The sequence below is a fragment of the Diceros bicornis genome, chromosome 27, assembly GCF_020826845.1.
Source record: "Diceros bicornis minor isolate mBicDic1 chromosome 27, mDicBic1.mat.cur, whole genome shotgun sequence".
Taxonomy (NCBI): domain Eukaryota; kingdom Metazoa; phylum Chordata; class Mammalia; order Perissodactyla; family Rhinocerotidae; genus Diceros; species Diceros bicornis.
The window spans coordinates 41,120,286-41,134,657 of record NC_080766.1 but is presented as its reverse complement, the minus strand read 5'-3'; the positions used below and the strand labels follow the sequence as shown (position 1 = coordinate 41,134,657).

The 14,372-nt window shown below is 52.0% G+C and overlaps 2 protein-coding genes across 4 annotated transcripts in view; both read right to left on the bottom strand.

Annotated features, from left to right (window-relative positions):
• Positions 1–7,899, bottom strand: part of MX2 (MX dynamin like GTPase 2) — a 41,508-nt gene extending 33,609 nt beyond the window's left edge. The window contains exon 1 of one of the 2 annotated variants that reach the window (XM_058523137.1): positions 7,817–7,899. The gene's annotated coding sequence lies outside the window, so the exon portion shown is untranslated. Of the gene's footprint in view, positions 1–7,632; positions 7,788–7,816 lie in introns of those variants that run through there. The other variant, XM_058523136.1, reaches the window with a different exon arrangement.
• A 5,586-nt stretch (positions 7,900–13,485) lies between these two features.
• The window catches only part of FAM3B (FAM3 metabolism regulating signaling molecule B), a 56,984-nt gene continuing 56,097 nt past the window's right edge, over positions 13,486–14,372 (bottom strand). For both annotated transcript variants that reach the window (XM_058523134.1, XM_058523135.1), the window contains one exon: positions 13,486–13,619. In XM_058523134.1, coding sequence (XP_058379117.1) covers positions 13,530–13,619 — 90 coding nt within the window. In that variant the 3' untranslated portion in view covers positions 13,486–13,529. The remainder of the gene's footprint in view (positions 13,620–14,372) is intronic.

The following is a 14,372-nucleotide window of genomic DNA, read 5'->3' as shown; positions in this document are numbered from 1 at the left end:
CCAGGCGGCAGGAATCAGCACTCCCTCACTTCCCGAGTTCTTCCTCTGTGCCCGGCACTGCTCTGAACACTTGACATGTTCACACGCTGAATTGGTCACCACTGCCCTGAGCTTCTTAAGTCCTCGTATTCACAGGTCTGGAAGCGGAAGTGCAGGGAAGATGGAGCTTGCCTGAGGTCACCGCTGTGAGCGGTGGAGCTCAAACCCATGCGGGGCCAGGAGCTGGCGGATGGCGCCCAGCCGGGTGAGAAAGGAGGGGTCAGGGGAGGGGGAAGACGGGAGAGTGGGGGTCCCACAACCTGCCTCCTGTGGCTGCCCACATCCCCTGGGCTCACCTCGGGGCTTCTCTGAAGCTGCAGTGGGGCCTGCCTGCACTGCCTGGCTCCCAAGCATGCACAACCTGGAGGAGCGGGACGTTAACCCTCTGGGGCAACCTCTGACCCATGGTGACCCTGACACCTCTCTTCTCCCACCTCTCAGATGTGCACGTTCCTACTCGGCTCCTTAGAAGGCCCACGCGGGATGGGGCACTAGCTGCCCTCAGTGGGTCGGCTGCACCCACCTTCCCTGTCTCGGTTCACCTGCACAGACCCCACTCCTCCCCCGAGATCCCTTCCCAAAAAATCTATGACAAACTCCTGTCTCACAAAAAAGCTCTACTTTTGGGGTGGGGGTGACTAAGCCAAGGCCAAGAGAATCAGAGAAAAGTGGCAGCACTATCTCTTTAAGATAAACTCCATTATCCAATTACAGGATAACCAATTAGAAACCAGGGTTACCGCTGATATCTTCAGCATGGGGGCGCTTTGAGGCCAGGCCAGCTGTGTGACCTCCGGCAAGTGCTGGAATCTCCCTGGGCGTCAGTTTCCACATCTAGAGAATGGGGATCCTGACCCCTCCTGAGGATGTTGGAGGGTTAAAGGCGATTGCTTATTTAAGGCTTAGCCCCGTGCCAGGCACAATGTGGCTGCCAGAGTGGGAGCTGGTGCCAGGATGGTCACGCTCTGCTTCTCAACACCCCCTTTCCCCAGGTGCCAGACCCCCGGGAGGGGAGAGCTGAGGCCCTGGGCTTGTGCTGGGGGGCTCTCTTCCTCCTGCGAGAGCCTGCAAGACACTCACCGAGCGCCACTTGGAGGACGCCTGCCCATCTCTGTCTTTCTTGATTTTCTTTTTAATTTTTTTTTTTTTTAATTTTAGAGTCCAGAGGAGGCAGATGGGACTGGAGGACTGGTACCAGGCTTTCTCTGTCTGTCTTTGCAGCCCCCTTTCTCCCGGGGGTCTGAGAAAGCCAAGCCCAGATGCAGCTCCCTTCGGGGCTGGGGGTCCCGGCCTCTCTCTGATCCTCCCGGCCTCATCCTGCGGGGCTAGCGCTCTGGCCTTTCTGGCATCGCTGGTGCCAGACCTGATACTTGGTTTGGGCTGGAAGGAGGCAGAGAGGGCCTTCTTCTTTCGCTCTCCTGATTGGTCAGCCCCACTGACCTGGGACCTTATGTGAAAGGAGAACCCTGCGTGGGAGCCCTGAGAAGGGCCACCGGGTGGAAGGAGCCCCTTCACCTCTGTCCGTGCACCTGCAAAGTCACTCTCTGTCTGTTATTGATGGTCACCTGTCATGCCATGGGAGCAGGTACTCTGAGTCTTCAGTACTGTGGAGTCCCCAGCTCCACCGATGGCACCTGGCACGTGGCAGGCACTCGTTCCATATCGGTTACAGGAGCAAATGAACCAAAGGATGGATACATTTCCTGCAGCAACTGGGAAGGCTATAGTTCTAGGGTAGGATTTAGGTATTCCTGGGTCCCTTCTTAGAAACAAAACTAGTTATCATGTTCCCCCATCCCCGCCCAGTCTTCACATCTCCGTTAAGGCCGACTCCAACCTTCTAGCGGCTCTGGCCAAAAAATCTCCCCACCCTCCCTGCCTCCTTTTTGCCTGTAAGCCCATGGCCCGCCTTTAGCAAACTTGTTGACTCTACCTTCAAAATATCTGGAATCTAACCATCTCTCACCAGCCCCGCTGCTGCCACCTTGATCCAAACCACTGTGGTCTCTCAACTGAATGCTGACCTGACCACCTGGCCTGGTGACTTTTACTAGAAAAGATGACTGACACCACAATCTTGAAAAGGGCACTGCTCGTGGGGAGCCGAAGTGGAAGACGTCTTGCCCTCGAGGAGGCCCCCCAGCAACACTGCACTCTGGCCATCCTTCACTCTGCCAGGCCTTCTCTGGGCGTGTTAGTGACATGCTGACTCAGGTGTGCCGCCTCCCATAGCTGTTCACGCGGCAATCTGTTCCTCTCTCAGCCCATCCCTGGATCCAGGGCTGTCATGGCCTTCTGCTTACAGGCCGAGGCAGAAGCAGCTAAATTAATTATAGTTTCCCCACCTAGAGTGGTTGCTTCCCCACGAACACGATGGTCTCCACGGACATTATACCGTCCTTGTTACTTGTACGCAACACTGCCTCTGTCGCCTCCTTTAACCTGATCTTTTTCAGTTCGTTTTGGATTCTACACTGTTCAGATTCTAAGCCAGCCCCGAGTTCCCTCTTACGGAAGACAGGCAACCTCAAGATTGTTTAGCAGAAGCTCCAGAGTTAATTATGCCCAAGTCCAACCTCACGGGCAGCCTGCTAGGGCATGCTGGTGTTTGGTGTTATACGGGGACGGCTCCTCTTCCGTAGACGATGCGAGCATTTCCAGCACAGGAAGTGCCGTCAGGCCCCCATCAGAGGTGCCCCGGTGCCTAATCCCAGATTTAGAGGAAAAAACTCTCAGAACGCCCCTCCCTCTGATTGGTGACCAAAAAGAAATCTGGGTTATTTATGGCTGTTTTGCATCTCTCAGTTTTTCTTCATTTTTCTGGAGTCTCTGGTTTAGCCCTCAACACGTCCAGTGCTGGATGGTTTCGTCCGTCACCACATTACCCCCTCATACTGCCCCCACGGAATCATTCATTTCACAAAGCAGCCGCTCACGTCACGCCTGCCCTTCAGCAAGAGTTAAGAGAAACCGTGATCCCATGTAAAAGCTCTCTGCTTTTTTTTTTAAGTAAAATTGGTCTCAAGAACATATCTATCGACTTATCTCCTTAACACAAGGAAATTAGATTAAGATTATATTAACCTCCTTTATACAAACATACTTCAGATTACTTTGCAGAGGGCTGAGTGGGAGGAGTTTGCTCTCCTGGTGAACCAAGCGCTCCCTTTTGTTCAAGAGGGAAGGAGACAATCTCTCCCGCGCACCCTTGGCCTTGGTGGTGAGGAGGTTCCAAACCAAATCGTGGGCTGGCGTAGCCACCCTCAGCTCTCTCGGGCTTTTGTCATGATCCTTGGCTCCTGTGCCCAGAGCCTTATCGGGTTTTATGGTTTTATTGTGCAACTTTTTAAAACAACCTGGGGCAGGGCATGCAAGCGAAGGTCTTTGGGAATCTGTACGTTCTCTGCCTTTGTGGGGAGAGTGGGGTTGGGTGCTAGAGGTCCGGGGCAGGGGAGACGTGGCAGCTGAAGGGAGAGGCAGAGAGGCCCAGGAGCTGAGGTGTTGAGAACTACAGACATGTGGGCTTCTTGTGTGGCACGATAGGGCAGGATCCTATCAAGTTAGGAGCATGGAATTGTCTTTGACAAAATGGAGGAAGATAAGAGACTCAGAGCATAGCAGCACAGCATAGCAGGGAGGGTCCATGCGGGCAGGAGAGGGATGGCTGGTCTGACACAAGTATCACTGAGGCTGCCCCCAGAGAGGGGTTTCCTTCCGTCCTTCCCTCCCGTTGGGCAGGACCCACAGCATCCGAGAGGGACCCCGCCTGTGCCAACTACCAACCTAGATCCATGCAGGGGCAATGGGCTGGAATCCACTTACAGGAGCCCAAGCCAGCAACCCAGAAGAAGAAGTGGCCTCAAAGGTGGGCAAAAGGTGGGAGAGCAGAGAGGACCATGGCAGAGGACAGGAGGAGCAAGACCAGAGAGGAGGGCTCCCTGAGACCAAAGGGGGCAGAGGCTGGACCAAGGGACAGCTGAAGGGAAAAGGAGAGAACTGCTTTGCACCATCCCAGGGCATCCCCACCTGCGTCTTTGCTCACCTACAAGGAAATGTCTTTGCATGGACGCTGTGCTGATCTCTGTCCGGTATGAGGACAGAGCTGGGGCTATGGCTGGACCGAGGATGAGTCACGGAACCCAGAGCTCTCTTCGTGCCCAGGCCACAGACTCCATAAGCTCAGGAGTGCAGCCTGAGCTCAGCCTCCTTGCCTTCCCCCAAACTTGAATCTCCCCGTGTTTCTGTCCACCGTCCACCCATGTCTAGAGCAGCTGGGAGAGTGGGAGATGAGAGAGCGACTTCATCCCAACATGGACAGCCTTGCAGCTGGCTATGCAGGGCAGCACCCCTCTGTTGCAGGCACCCCAAAATTGCGATCAGATTCCCTACATCACAGATAAGCCCCCGGAGTGATGTGCAGGTGAAAAAAGGGAATTAACCAAAACTATAAACTGCTGGTTCCCAAACTGTGTGCTGAAGTGCCCTGGGGAACCCTTGCAGACTCACAGGCACACTGTGGGGTATTTCAGATTTCCCAGGGACACAGAGACATCCATTGGACACCACACGATCTACTATTATGGAGTTGTTTGGACCTAACTAACTAATCAATAGAACTATTACGTATTTCTTTTCGTCAGGGGACCATGAACAAATTACTGAGATGCTCAAGACACCTCTAACAGAGGAAGTTTGGGAATCTCTGCTGTGAAAGTGAACACGGAGGAGAGGAGACACTGAAGTGGTGCAAGGGGATGTGTGTGCCTAGAGGTCAGGAAGGAGCAGGGAAATGGGGTGGTAGGACAGACAGATGGACAGGTGGACTAGGAGGGACCGGGCAGGAGAGAGAGGCCAGGAGGAGGGTCCGGTGGAATTCTCAGTGGCCATGCTTGTCTCTCCTTATGCTCTTCATGTGCCCCACAAAGCAATATGCGCTCCACGATCTCATTTACATTATCCCTATTTTTATATAAAACAGGAAGTGAAGTTCAGACAAGTTAAGTAACTGGCACACCATCCCATAGCTGGAGGGCAACAGACTGGGGATTCCAATGAACAATGTATTACTTTGATAATGAGGAAACAGTAAAGCTATTCAGATCTTGAAACCGCCTCGCAGAGTGCCACCATCAATGATGATGGGTGGGCTTCAGAAAGGTGGTCTTGAAGACCAGCCCCTCCCGCTGAGCCTCTTCCTTTGGACTGTTTTTGATTCTTTTGTGTTTTGAGCTTCCCACAGCCTTCATTAAGCCCCAGAGGAGTCTCGGCAGGTCTGAGTAGCCAGAATCCCAGCACCCTGGGCCCATCTCCTGGCCCAGGGCCTGGCCTCCTGACCTGCCCTGGCCCCGGGTTCTGCTGAGTTCCACAGCCGCGCAGGCTCACGCCGGCAGAATGGAGAACACTGCAGTTAATTAGAAAATTTCTCCTCCTTTGACCTGGCACCTTGTGCTGAATCTGGAAGATCCCCAGACAGACCTGTGGGACTATTTTGTCTCCTTTCTTACTAATTAGGAAATTAGTTTCTCCTAAAAGCAGAATATAACAAGAAAAATCTGGCTCCCTGAGATTTCAGCAGCTTCCAGGAAAGAGGAAGATGTTATTACTCACGGATCCAAGTCTAAACCTTCATTCTATTCTCGGCTTAGCCCCGTGGTTCTATGTGAACCACAGGGGAAGAGATAAAAGTCTGATTGTCCTGCAAAACCTTCCAGAATTGGTCACATATCATGGGAGACCGTGTGGCCTGAATTTCTTCTTCCTGCTAGTGGCGTGACCTGGAGAGGCCACCAGTGTCCTGAGATAATCTCCCCCAGTGATGCCAAGGATTGCTGGCAACAACCAGAAGCTGGAAGAAGCCAGGAAGGATTCTATGCAGTCTCAGAAGGAACCAAAACCCGCTGACGCCTTGATCTCAGACTGCCAGCCTCCAGACCCAGGAGAGATTACATTTCTGTTGTTTACACCACCGAGTTTGTGGTGTTTCTTACGGCAGCCCCAGGAACCTAATACTTCTTGGTTTGTACCTAACCTGTTCCCCTAAATGTCTTCCTTTGCTGGGAAGAGGTGGAATCAATGTCTCTTTCTAAAAATTTGAAGGCATAATAATTTAACTCTGTATGTTACAATAGGGAAGAAACAAATGCTAGAAATCAGGTGCCCTCTCCCTCAGCAGAGCCACCTTTCCAGCACACCACTGAGGGTGGCCTGTGCCACCAATACCACAAGCAAGGGGCCTCCTGAAGCCCTGAACGTAGGCTTTGGGGCTCCAATTCTGACACCAATTCCGATGTGGGTTTTTTTTCCGACACCACCAAGCAATTAACTCAATTCCGACACTATCTACAGGAGATAGTATCAGATTCCACAGGGTAAGGACTCAGTCCTACCAGCTGGCTCCGCCTCCCGCCCCCTCATCCCGCCCACTTCAGATGCCAATCACAAGGCCAGGTTGTCACCTGTGCTTCTGACCAATGGGCTATAGATGGGAGGTTCCCACCACCCCTGCTTGGGTTTGAATAATGTGCTAGAGCAGCTCACAGAACTCAGATAAACATTTTCCTTACTGGATTATGAGTTTATTATAAAAGGATATAACTCAGGAACAGCTAGATGGAAGAGATGCATAGGGCAAGGGATGGGGAAAGAGTGCAGAGCTCCCATGCCCTCTCCACAAGCACCGCTCTCCCCAAATCTCCCCGTGTTCACCAACCTGGAAGCTCTCCTAACCCTGTCCTTTGGGGTTTTTATGGAGGCTCCATTCCATAGGCATGATTGATTACATCATTGGCCATTGGAGATTGATTCAACCTCCAGACCCACTCCCAGGGTTCAGGGGTGGGACCGAGGTGCCCACTCTCCAATCACAGGGCTGGTTCTCCTGGCGACCAGCCCCCATCCTAAGGTGCATTCCACAAGTCACCTCATTAACATAACAAAAGATAATGCTCCTTTCACTTAGGAAATTTCAAGAGTTTTAGGAGTTCTGTGGCAGGAAAGAGGATGAAGACCAAATAATACATTTCCTTTTTTCCCCCAGTGTTTGTATATATTGCGAAATGATCACCACAATAAGTCTAGTTAACACTGGGCTCCATACATAGTTACAACACTCTTTCTTGTGATGAGGACTTTTAAGATCTACTCTCTTAGCAACTTTCAAACATGCAATAGAGTATTAACTATGGGAATGTAACATACAGCATGGTGACTACAGCTAATATATTTCTTATTATAAATCACAATGTCTCCGGGGCACAAAGCTCCCGCCCAATGCCCGGATGTGTGCACTCCACGGATGCCCAGCAAAGGTGTCCCAAAATCCACCCCTTCGTGGCCACAAGGCTTTTGGCCAGATTTGGGAAGGGGGGCCGCCCTGTGCTCCCAGACCAGCCACTTCTCTCCTAGAATCTGCCCTCTGCATGCAGGGTTGGCTGGGGGCCAGCGGCAACACGGGCGTTTCTGAGTCTCTCGGGAGCAGCTGCAGAAACTTATCTTTATGGCTCCTGCCTTCCGGCACAAGCCACGTTTACAGGGAAATCCTTTTAAAAGGCACCTCTGCTGCATGAACACACCCCCGCACCAGCCCACTCTTACCTGTGCGCCTCCAGATCAGAGACCAGGCAACTCATATCTCTCCCTTGCTCTGATTCCCTTTTATCTGGTGTGTGAACCCCTCCTCCCCACGCTATTTTCCCTTTGCCGACAGCCAGAGAAATGAAACTAATGGCCTGACCACAGAAATGAAACCGAAAAATCGACACGCTTTCCGGTGACTCACACAGTGGTCCTCAGATTCAAGCTGCATCAGAGTCTCCGGCGAGTGGGGGGCTTGTGAACACACCACAGGGCTGGGGGCTGGGGGCTGGGGGCTGGGGGCTGGGGGCTTGGCCCACTCCAAGGATCTGATGCTGCAGATCAGGGGCCAGCCGAGAATCTGCATTGCTAACAAGTTTTCGGGGGAGGCTGATGCTGGGCCACACTTGGAGATCCAGGGACTCAGCCGCGCTGTCCCGTGGGACTTTCTGTGATGATGGAAATGTTCTATTCTTCGCTGTCCAATTTGGGAACCACACTGAGCATTTGAAATGTGGCCAGTGTGATGGAGGAACTGAATGTTTTATTCTTTTTAATTCTAATTAACTTAATAGCCACTGTGGATGTGGCTCCCCTAGCGGACGGTGCAGGGCATGGAGATGTTTACTCAGGTATGTGATCTGAAAGTTCTGAGACATCCGGCTGGCATGGAGCCTGAGCCACACCAGCAAATGTCACCCTCTCCCCTGTTAAATGCTGAATATCCAGAGAAGGGAAGTAAGTCCACAGCTTCCCAAAATGACCCATTTGCGCAATGCATACCCTCACACTCCAGTAGTTCCCACACCCTTTAAGAGTTCTCGCTCCCCTGTGGGAAAGGAAGAGGGCTGCCCCGCACTAGACACGGGCTTCAAGCCAGGAACTCAGCCCCGAGCCAGAGTGATCTTCTGGTCCTGCTACTTCATCTGCAAAAATGCGGGCATGCGCCTAAGTGGTCCGCAAGGTCCCCCTGCTCTGTGATCCAAGCGCCGGTGAGCCAGGTGTTCCCGTCACCAAGGCGCAACTGTTGGGAACCCCAGGAGCCCTCAGCATGGGGGCGGGGGAGTGGGATGACGCAGAAGGGAAGAAGCAGCCCTCAGTCTCGGTTTCACTCTCGCGATCATCTCCAAAACGGAAATTAACATTATAAATTAAGAAAAAAAATCCTGAGCATCTCTTCGCTCATTCACTTTACTTACTGCCCTTGTGGGCAAGTTTTTCTTAAAGAAGGAATTTAGAGGCTTAAAAAAAATGTTTTTACCATTAGGAGGTCACAGGGAGGCAGTGTTCAGGGTCTGCACCGCAGGACCGAACACTGACCCGAATCACTCCAGAGTCCCCGGCGGAGGCTGAGAGCGAGGCGAAGGCTGAGCGCGGAGGCACTGCGCAACCGAATTGGCAGTGGGATAGTTTTTTTGCTTCGCCACTGATGTCCTTTGTAACAGGCCTGGCGCATCTACTGCTCCAGGAAAGGCACAAGCGAAGGCACCGGAGAAGCCAGACAGGGTGACACTAGCTCATGTGGAGGCAGCAAGCGCAGCTGGGGGCCCCGCCACTCCCGTCAAGACCGCATCCCCTTCTGCACGCCCCGCATCCCAATGGCCTCTCCGTAAGGGACCAGGGTCCCCTGCAGACTCAAACTGTAAGGACGGTGTCTTTGCCGCTGGTGGGTGGTGACAAACCCCGGGAGGGAACACTGTGAACAGCATCAGAGGGCAGGGCTGGTTCTCGCGCTGCTATCTGCTCAGCTCCAGCCCGAGCCCACCTTGTCTGGCCCCATTCTGCCGACCCCCGCGGAAGGGCCGACGCCTGCGTGCTCACAAAGCCCCCAGCCATCCGAGCCAGAGTGCGTCCACCCTCGGACCGACCTCTCAGTCGCACAAAGGAGAACACGCAGGCCTTTCCTGGATTAATGAGACGGAGGAACCATGGAACCCTGGGGACGGGGAAGAGTTCTCAACTGGCGGTGTTTGCTCCAGCAGGGCGCAGTAGCAGAGAGGGCACTGTGGGGTCCGAGCCCGCTGACCCCTCGCTCTCTGGGCCCCACCTGCACCAGTGGGGGTGACAACGGTGACCCCCATCACAGGGCAGGCCCGAGGAATAGCGGAGGGTCCACACCAGGCGGGCTGGGCACATGGAACGTGTTGTCAGCCCTCCTGTGCGATGCCGACGGGGCTGGCCTGGGGGCTGGCAGTGAGACAGAGGTGCACTCAGGGGTTGGAGTGTCAGCTGGTGACACCCCTTTCCTCCGTCAGAGACAAGCTCTGTTATCGATTTTGTGGTGTCAAAAGTCCCGGAATCTTGGAAATGGGAATGCTGAGAGCAGTCAGGAAATGCCCCGCCTTCCCCGGGGGCGGAGCCTGGAGGCCCTGGCCCCTCTCTCTGAGGGAGGGGCAGCTACCGCAGGCCCCTCTGTCCACCACCCGGCAGAGGGAGGGGCAGGGTCTGCCCTCCCCAGTGGAGAGTGCTCCTGGGGAGGCCTGCGGCGGCGGTGGTGGTGGTGGGGGATGGTGGTGTTTAGGCACATTTCCAGGCCAGGTCTGGGCAATTAGGACGTCCTGGGGCCGTTGCCCGTCTGTCTCCTTAGCAGTTTTTTCTTTTTCTTTTGTAACAGACTTTATTTTTTAGAGCAGTTTGAGATTCATAGCAAAATTGAGTGAAGGCACAGAGCCCCTTCCCATATACTCTTGTCCCTACACACGCACAGCCTCCCCTACTATCAACATCCTCCACCAGCGTGGTATGTTTGTTACAATCCACGAACTTCCATTAACACGTCACATCACCCAGACTCCACAGAGGACGTTAGGGTCCCTCCTGGTGCTGTACACTCTGTGGGTTTGGACAGATGTATAATGACACGTGTCCACCATTTTAGCATCAGACAGAGTAGTCTCGCTGCCCTACACAGCCTCTGTCCACCTGGTCATCCCTCCCTCCCCACATGCCTGTCCATCTTTTCTCTGCGTACTGTCTCCATCCTGCTGCCTTTTCAGTGAAGACCCTCATGCTCCCCAGTTGCCTCTTCCTGGACTTTTCCCAGCTGGAACCCAGAAAGGGGACTGGTTACGACTCCTGACTCCTGCAGAGAAGGCCAGAGGGGTTTCCCAGTAAGCGGAGGTCCCAGAGAGCAGCCGGTGGGGGACACCTCCTCTTCCTGCCCCAGGAGTGACCTCCAGGCTGGAAGGCAGAGGCAAAGAGCTCTGGGAGGAGGGAGCAGTCCCCGCCTCGGGGCTGAGGGCAGGGAGCGCGGAGGAGGGAACCGCCCAGTGGTGACTGGTCAGGATGGCCCGCTCCCACAGCCCTCCCACTGCTGGGACTCAGGCTGTGAACTTCCTCGTGAAAACTGAGAAATGGGCTAGAACGTGTTCTCACAAGACCTGCTAAAAGAAAACCCTGCGACAGAGCCTAAACCACACCCCGTAACTCAGGCAAGGAATCTCAAAAATAGTAATATTGTGGAAGCTGTTCTACCGATCGCCATTTTATTTAATAGAATAAAATGAAAATTTAGGTAGAAAACATAAACCTGGAGAAAGAAATATAGACAGGTTACAACTGAGGAAGATATTTTTAGTAAGTTCTCTACTTTTTGACAGGTGTTCCAGGCTTTCCAGGGGAGCAGCAGCAGGTGGCATCCTGAGAACAGGTATTCGAGGGCCTCCCCCGTCTGGGGCACAGGGAGGCATGACGGTCTCCACACCCGGTGCCCTGTAGGTGGGAAACACGACAAGAGAACTGAGAGTCCTGTGCCCCAGGGAGGGATGCCCAGTGAGAGCGGCAGGGCCAGCAGAGGGGAGGGGCCCCAGGGCAGTCACAGGATGGGGGGTGGGGTCACAGGAGCTTCACAGCCCCAGGCAGGATTCCTGGGCCAGCCTGCGCAGGAGTGCGTGAGGCCTCACCTACTACAGTGAATTAAGATCAACAATGCTGTGAAAATGCAGTAATTTCTGCCAGAGTAAAAATACGCTCCCCACTTTTCTTAATACAGAAATGCCTAGGGGTACCAAAGAGTTTAGAACCTAAAGGGGCCGATGTTAGTGTCCTGGGGCTGCTGTGACAAAATACCACAAAATGAGTGGCTTAAACAAGATAAATGTATTCTCTCACAGTTCTGGAGGCCAGAAGTCCAAAATCAAGGTGTCAGCAAGGCCGTGCTTCCTCCCAAGGCTCTAGGGGAGCATCTGTTCCATCCTCTCTCCCAGCTTCTGTGGTCGCTGGCAATCTTTGGCGACCCTTGGCTTGTAAAAGCATCTCCCCAATCTCTGTCTTCATCTTCGCATGGTGTTCTCCCTGCGTGTGTGTCTCTCCAAATTTCCCCTTTTTATAAGGACACCAGTCATGTTGGCTTAGGGTCCACCCTGCTCTTATTACATCTGCAATGACCCTATTTCCAAATAAGGTCACATTTTGAGGTACTGGGTGTTAGGACTCAACTTATGAATTTTAGGGGGACAGAATTTAGCCTATAACAGGGCCTGAGCCAAGATCCCATCGAGTGGTTTGCAGACTCCTCTGCAGAGAGAGGCCCGGCTCCCTAGGGGCCACTGCCAGGAAGGCCAGCAGGCCCCACAGTCCTCTCTGGGCCAGAGCACTGCTTGGCTTTCAGCGCTCATTGTGTTCCCACTGACATATATTCACCCCTTCCCTGCGGGAGGACAGTCACCTCACCCACTGACACGTGGCTGACCTCCACATGGCTGGGCAACAGGAGGCGGGGATGGGGTGCTCACACTGTGTCCTGGCAGGAGCTGTGGGGGCAGCTGGATTTCGCTCTCTCTGGCTTCCGTGCCTGATAGGGACACTCCTCTGGCCTGGCTGCCAGCGCCCGGGGCCGAGCTGAGGCTGACCTGTGGCCCACGTGTAACATAAAGGAGAAATCAGCGCTGCTGTAAGCCACCAAGATTTGGGGCCGTTCTTACTTTGAGGATGCTGAAATTCAGGGTGCCATATGCTACCATGTTTTTAAAAGGAGTCCTGCTGATAAAAATACTTGAAATCATTTTATCTATCTCAATTCCTCCATCTTGTAGCTGAAAAACTGAAGGCTCAGAGAAGCAATATTAACCTGGCATCACAGTCTCCTAGCTCTTCTGTTAATTAGGCTCAGGAAGGTTACAATGGACGCTTGGTATGACTTCATCTTTTAACCCCAAATCAGACACATCATTGGATTCACTTCACTGGGCACGGGCATCTTGGATCTGTGCATCTAATGATGTTTCTCCTAGAGAGTCTGAGGTATACAGTTGCCCTCCTGAGGGCAGACCCTGCTCGCTCTGTCAGAGCTCCTCCCTCCCCACACCATCAGACAAAGGCTGGCCACTGGAGTGACACCCTGCATGAGAGCAGAGATTGGGTCCCATTCATTACCGTACTGCTGATGGCAGAAGGTAGGAGGTGCCCAGATCTGTAGGATGAATGAGTTAGTTCATGGACCCACAGGAAGAGTTCAAGGGTCAACTGGAGTTGACCAAGGTGGCTCTGCCAAGCCCTCTGATTGTTGCTCATTCTCCTAAGAGATGACTGTCTGGAACGAGGCTGTGCTTGATGATAACAGAATGAAGGTTTTCTCTCTGCAGAGTGTCTGGACCACAGGGGTCACACTTAGATCTGATCATAAAATAGCTCCACACCTGGGCAAATGGTGGTTGCTTCCCCCAACCCTCTCCTTTCCAGGTAAATCCCTTCATTACCTTTAACTATTCCCATTCATCTCAGTCTTCCTGCTCATTGCTAACAATGAGCATAACTGGCATAACAGTACCGTGTGCTCAGATTTTATACAACTAGCAGATATTGGTTGATTGGCGACAAACCCAAAACACTCATCATATATTGACTCTTGGATAAGATTCTTGGGCCATTCCATGATGCATTTGTCTATAAAAAAACACATTTATTAAGGCTGTGCAACGTTAGCTTGGTTCTTTCGGTATGCAGCCTTCTATCTGTATCTCTGCAGGCCAGCCAGAATATCTGTTCTTTGAATTATCAGAGTGGTTGATCTGTGTAAAGCAAAGAAAAGAATTTCATTTATTCACTAATCTAATCAACATATATTTGTCAGCTATTAGCAAAGTCATATAAAGAGAATCACTTCCTAGAATGGAATTTGCTCCAACCTACTTCCTCTCAATGTGTTTTGTAATAATATCTGAACCAGGTGTTAATGCAGCTCTAGAAGTTTGTGCAATGATGTAAATGTTCTGTAATCAACAGTATCCAACAGAATAGCCACTAGTCACATTTGACTATTGAGTACTTGAAATGCACAAGTGTGACTGATGAACTGGATTTTAAATTCTATTTAATTCTAATAAATTTAAATGTAAATGCAGATTTGGCTAGTAGCTGCCGTACTGGACAGCACAGCTCTAATGTTTAGTTTTCAATTCCCTGGGAATAGGACTATATCATTTTTTAGGGTAATTGCAGAATTTCTTGCTCAGCTCGTAGGGGTCACAACTGTGTTCACATCAACGTGAACACACGTTAGTCCTTTATATCTTTAATTCTTTCACAGATAATGGAGCATTAACCTAATGCTTCAAAAAAATACGCATTCTAAACTCTGGAATTCTAGTTACATATCCCTTTTTTATATAACAGCTTTGAAATGTAATTCACATACTATAAAATTCACCCACTCAAAGTGTACAATTCAATGGTTTTTAGTATATTCAGAGAGATATGCAACCATTACAACAATCAATGTTAGAACATTTTCGTCACTGGAACAAGAAACCACATACCCATAA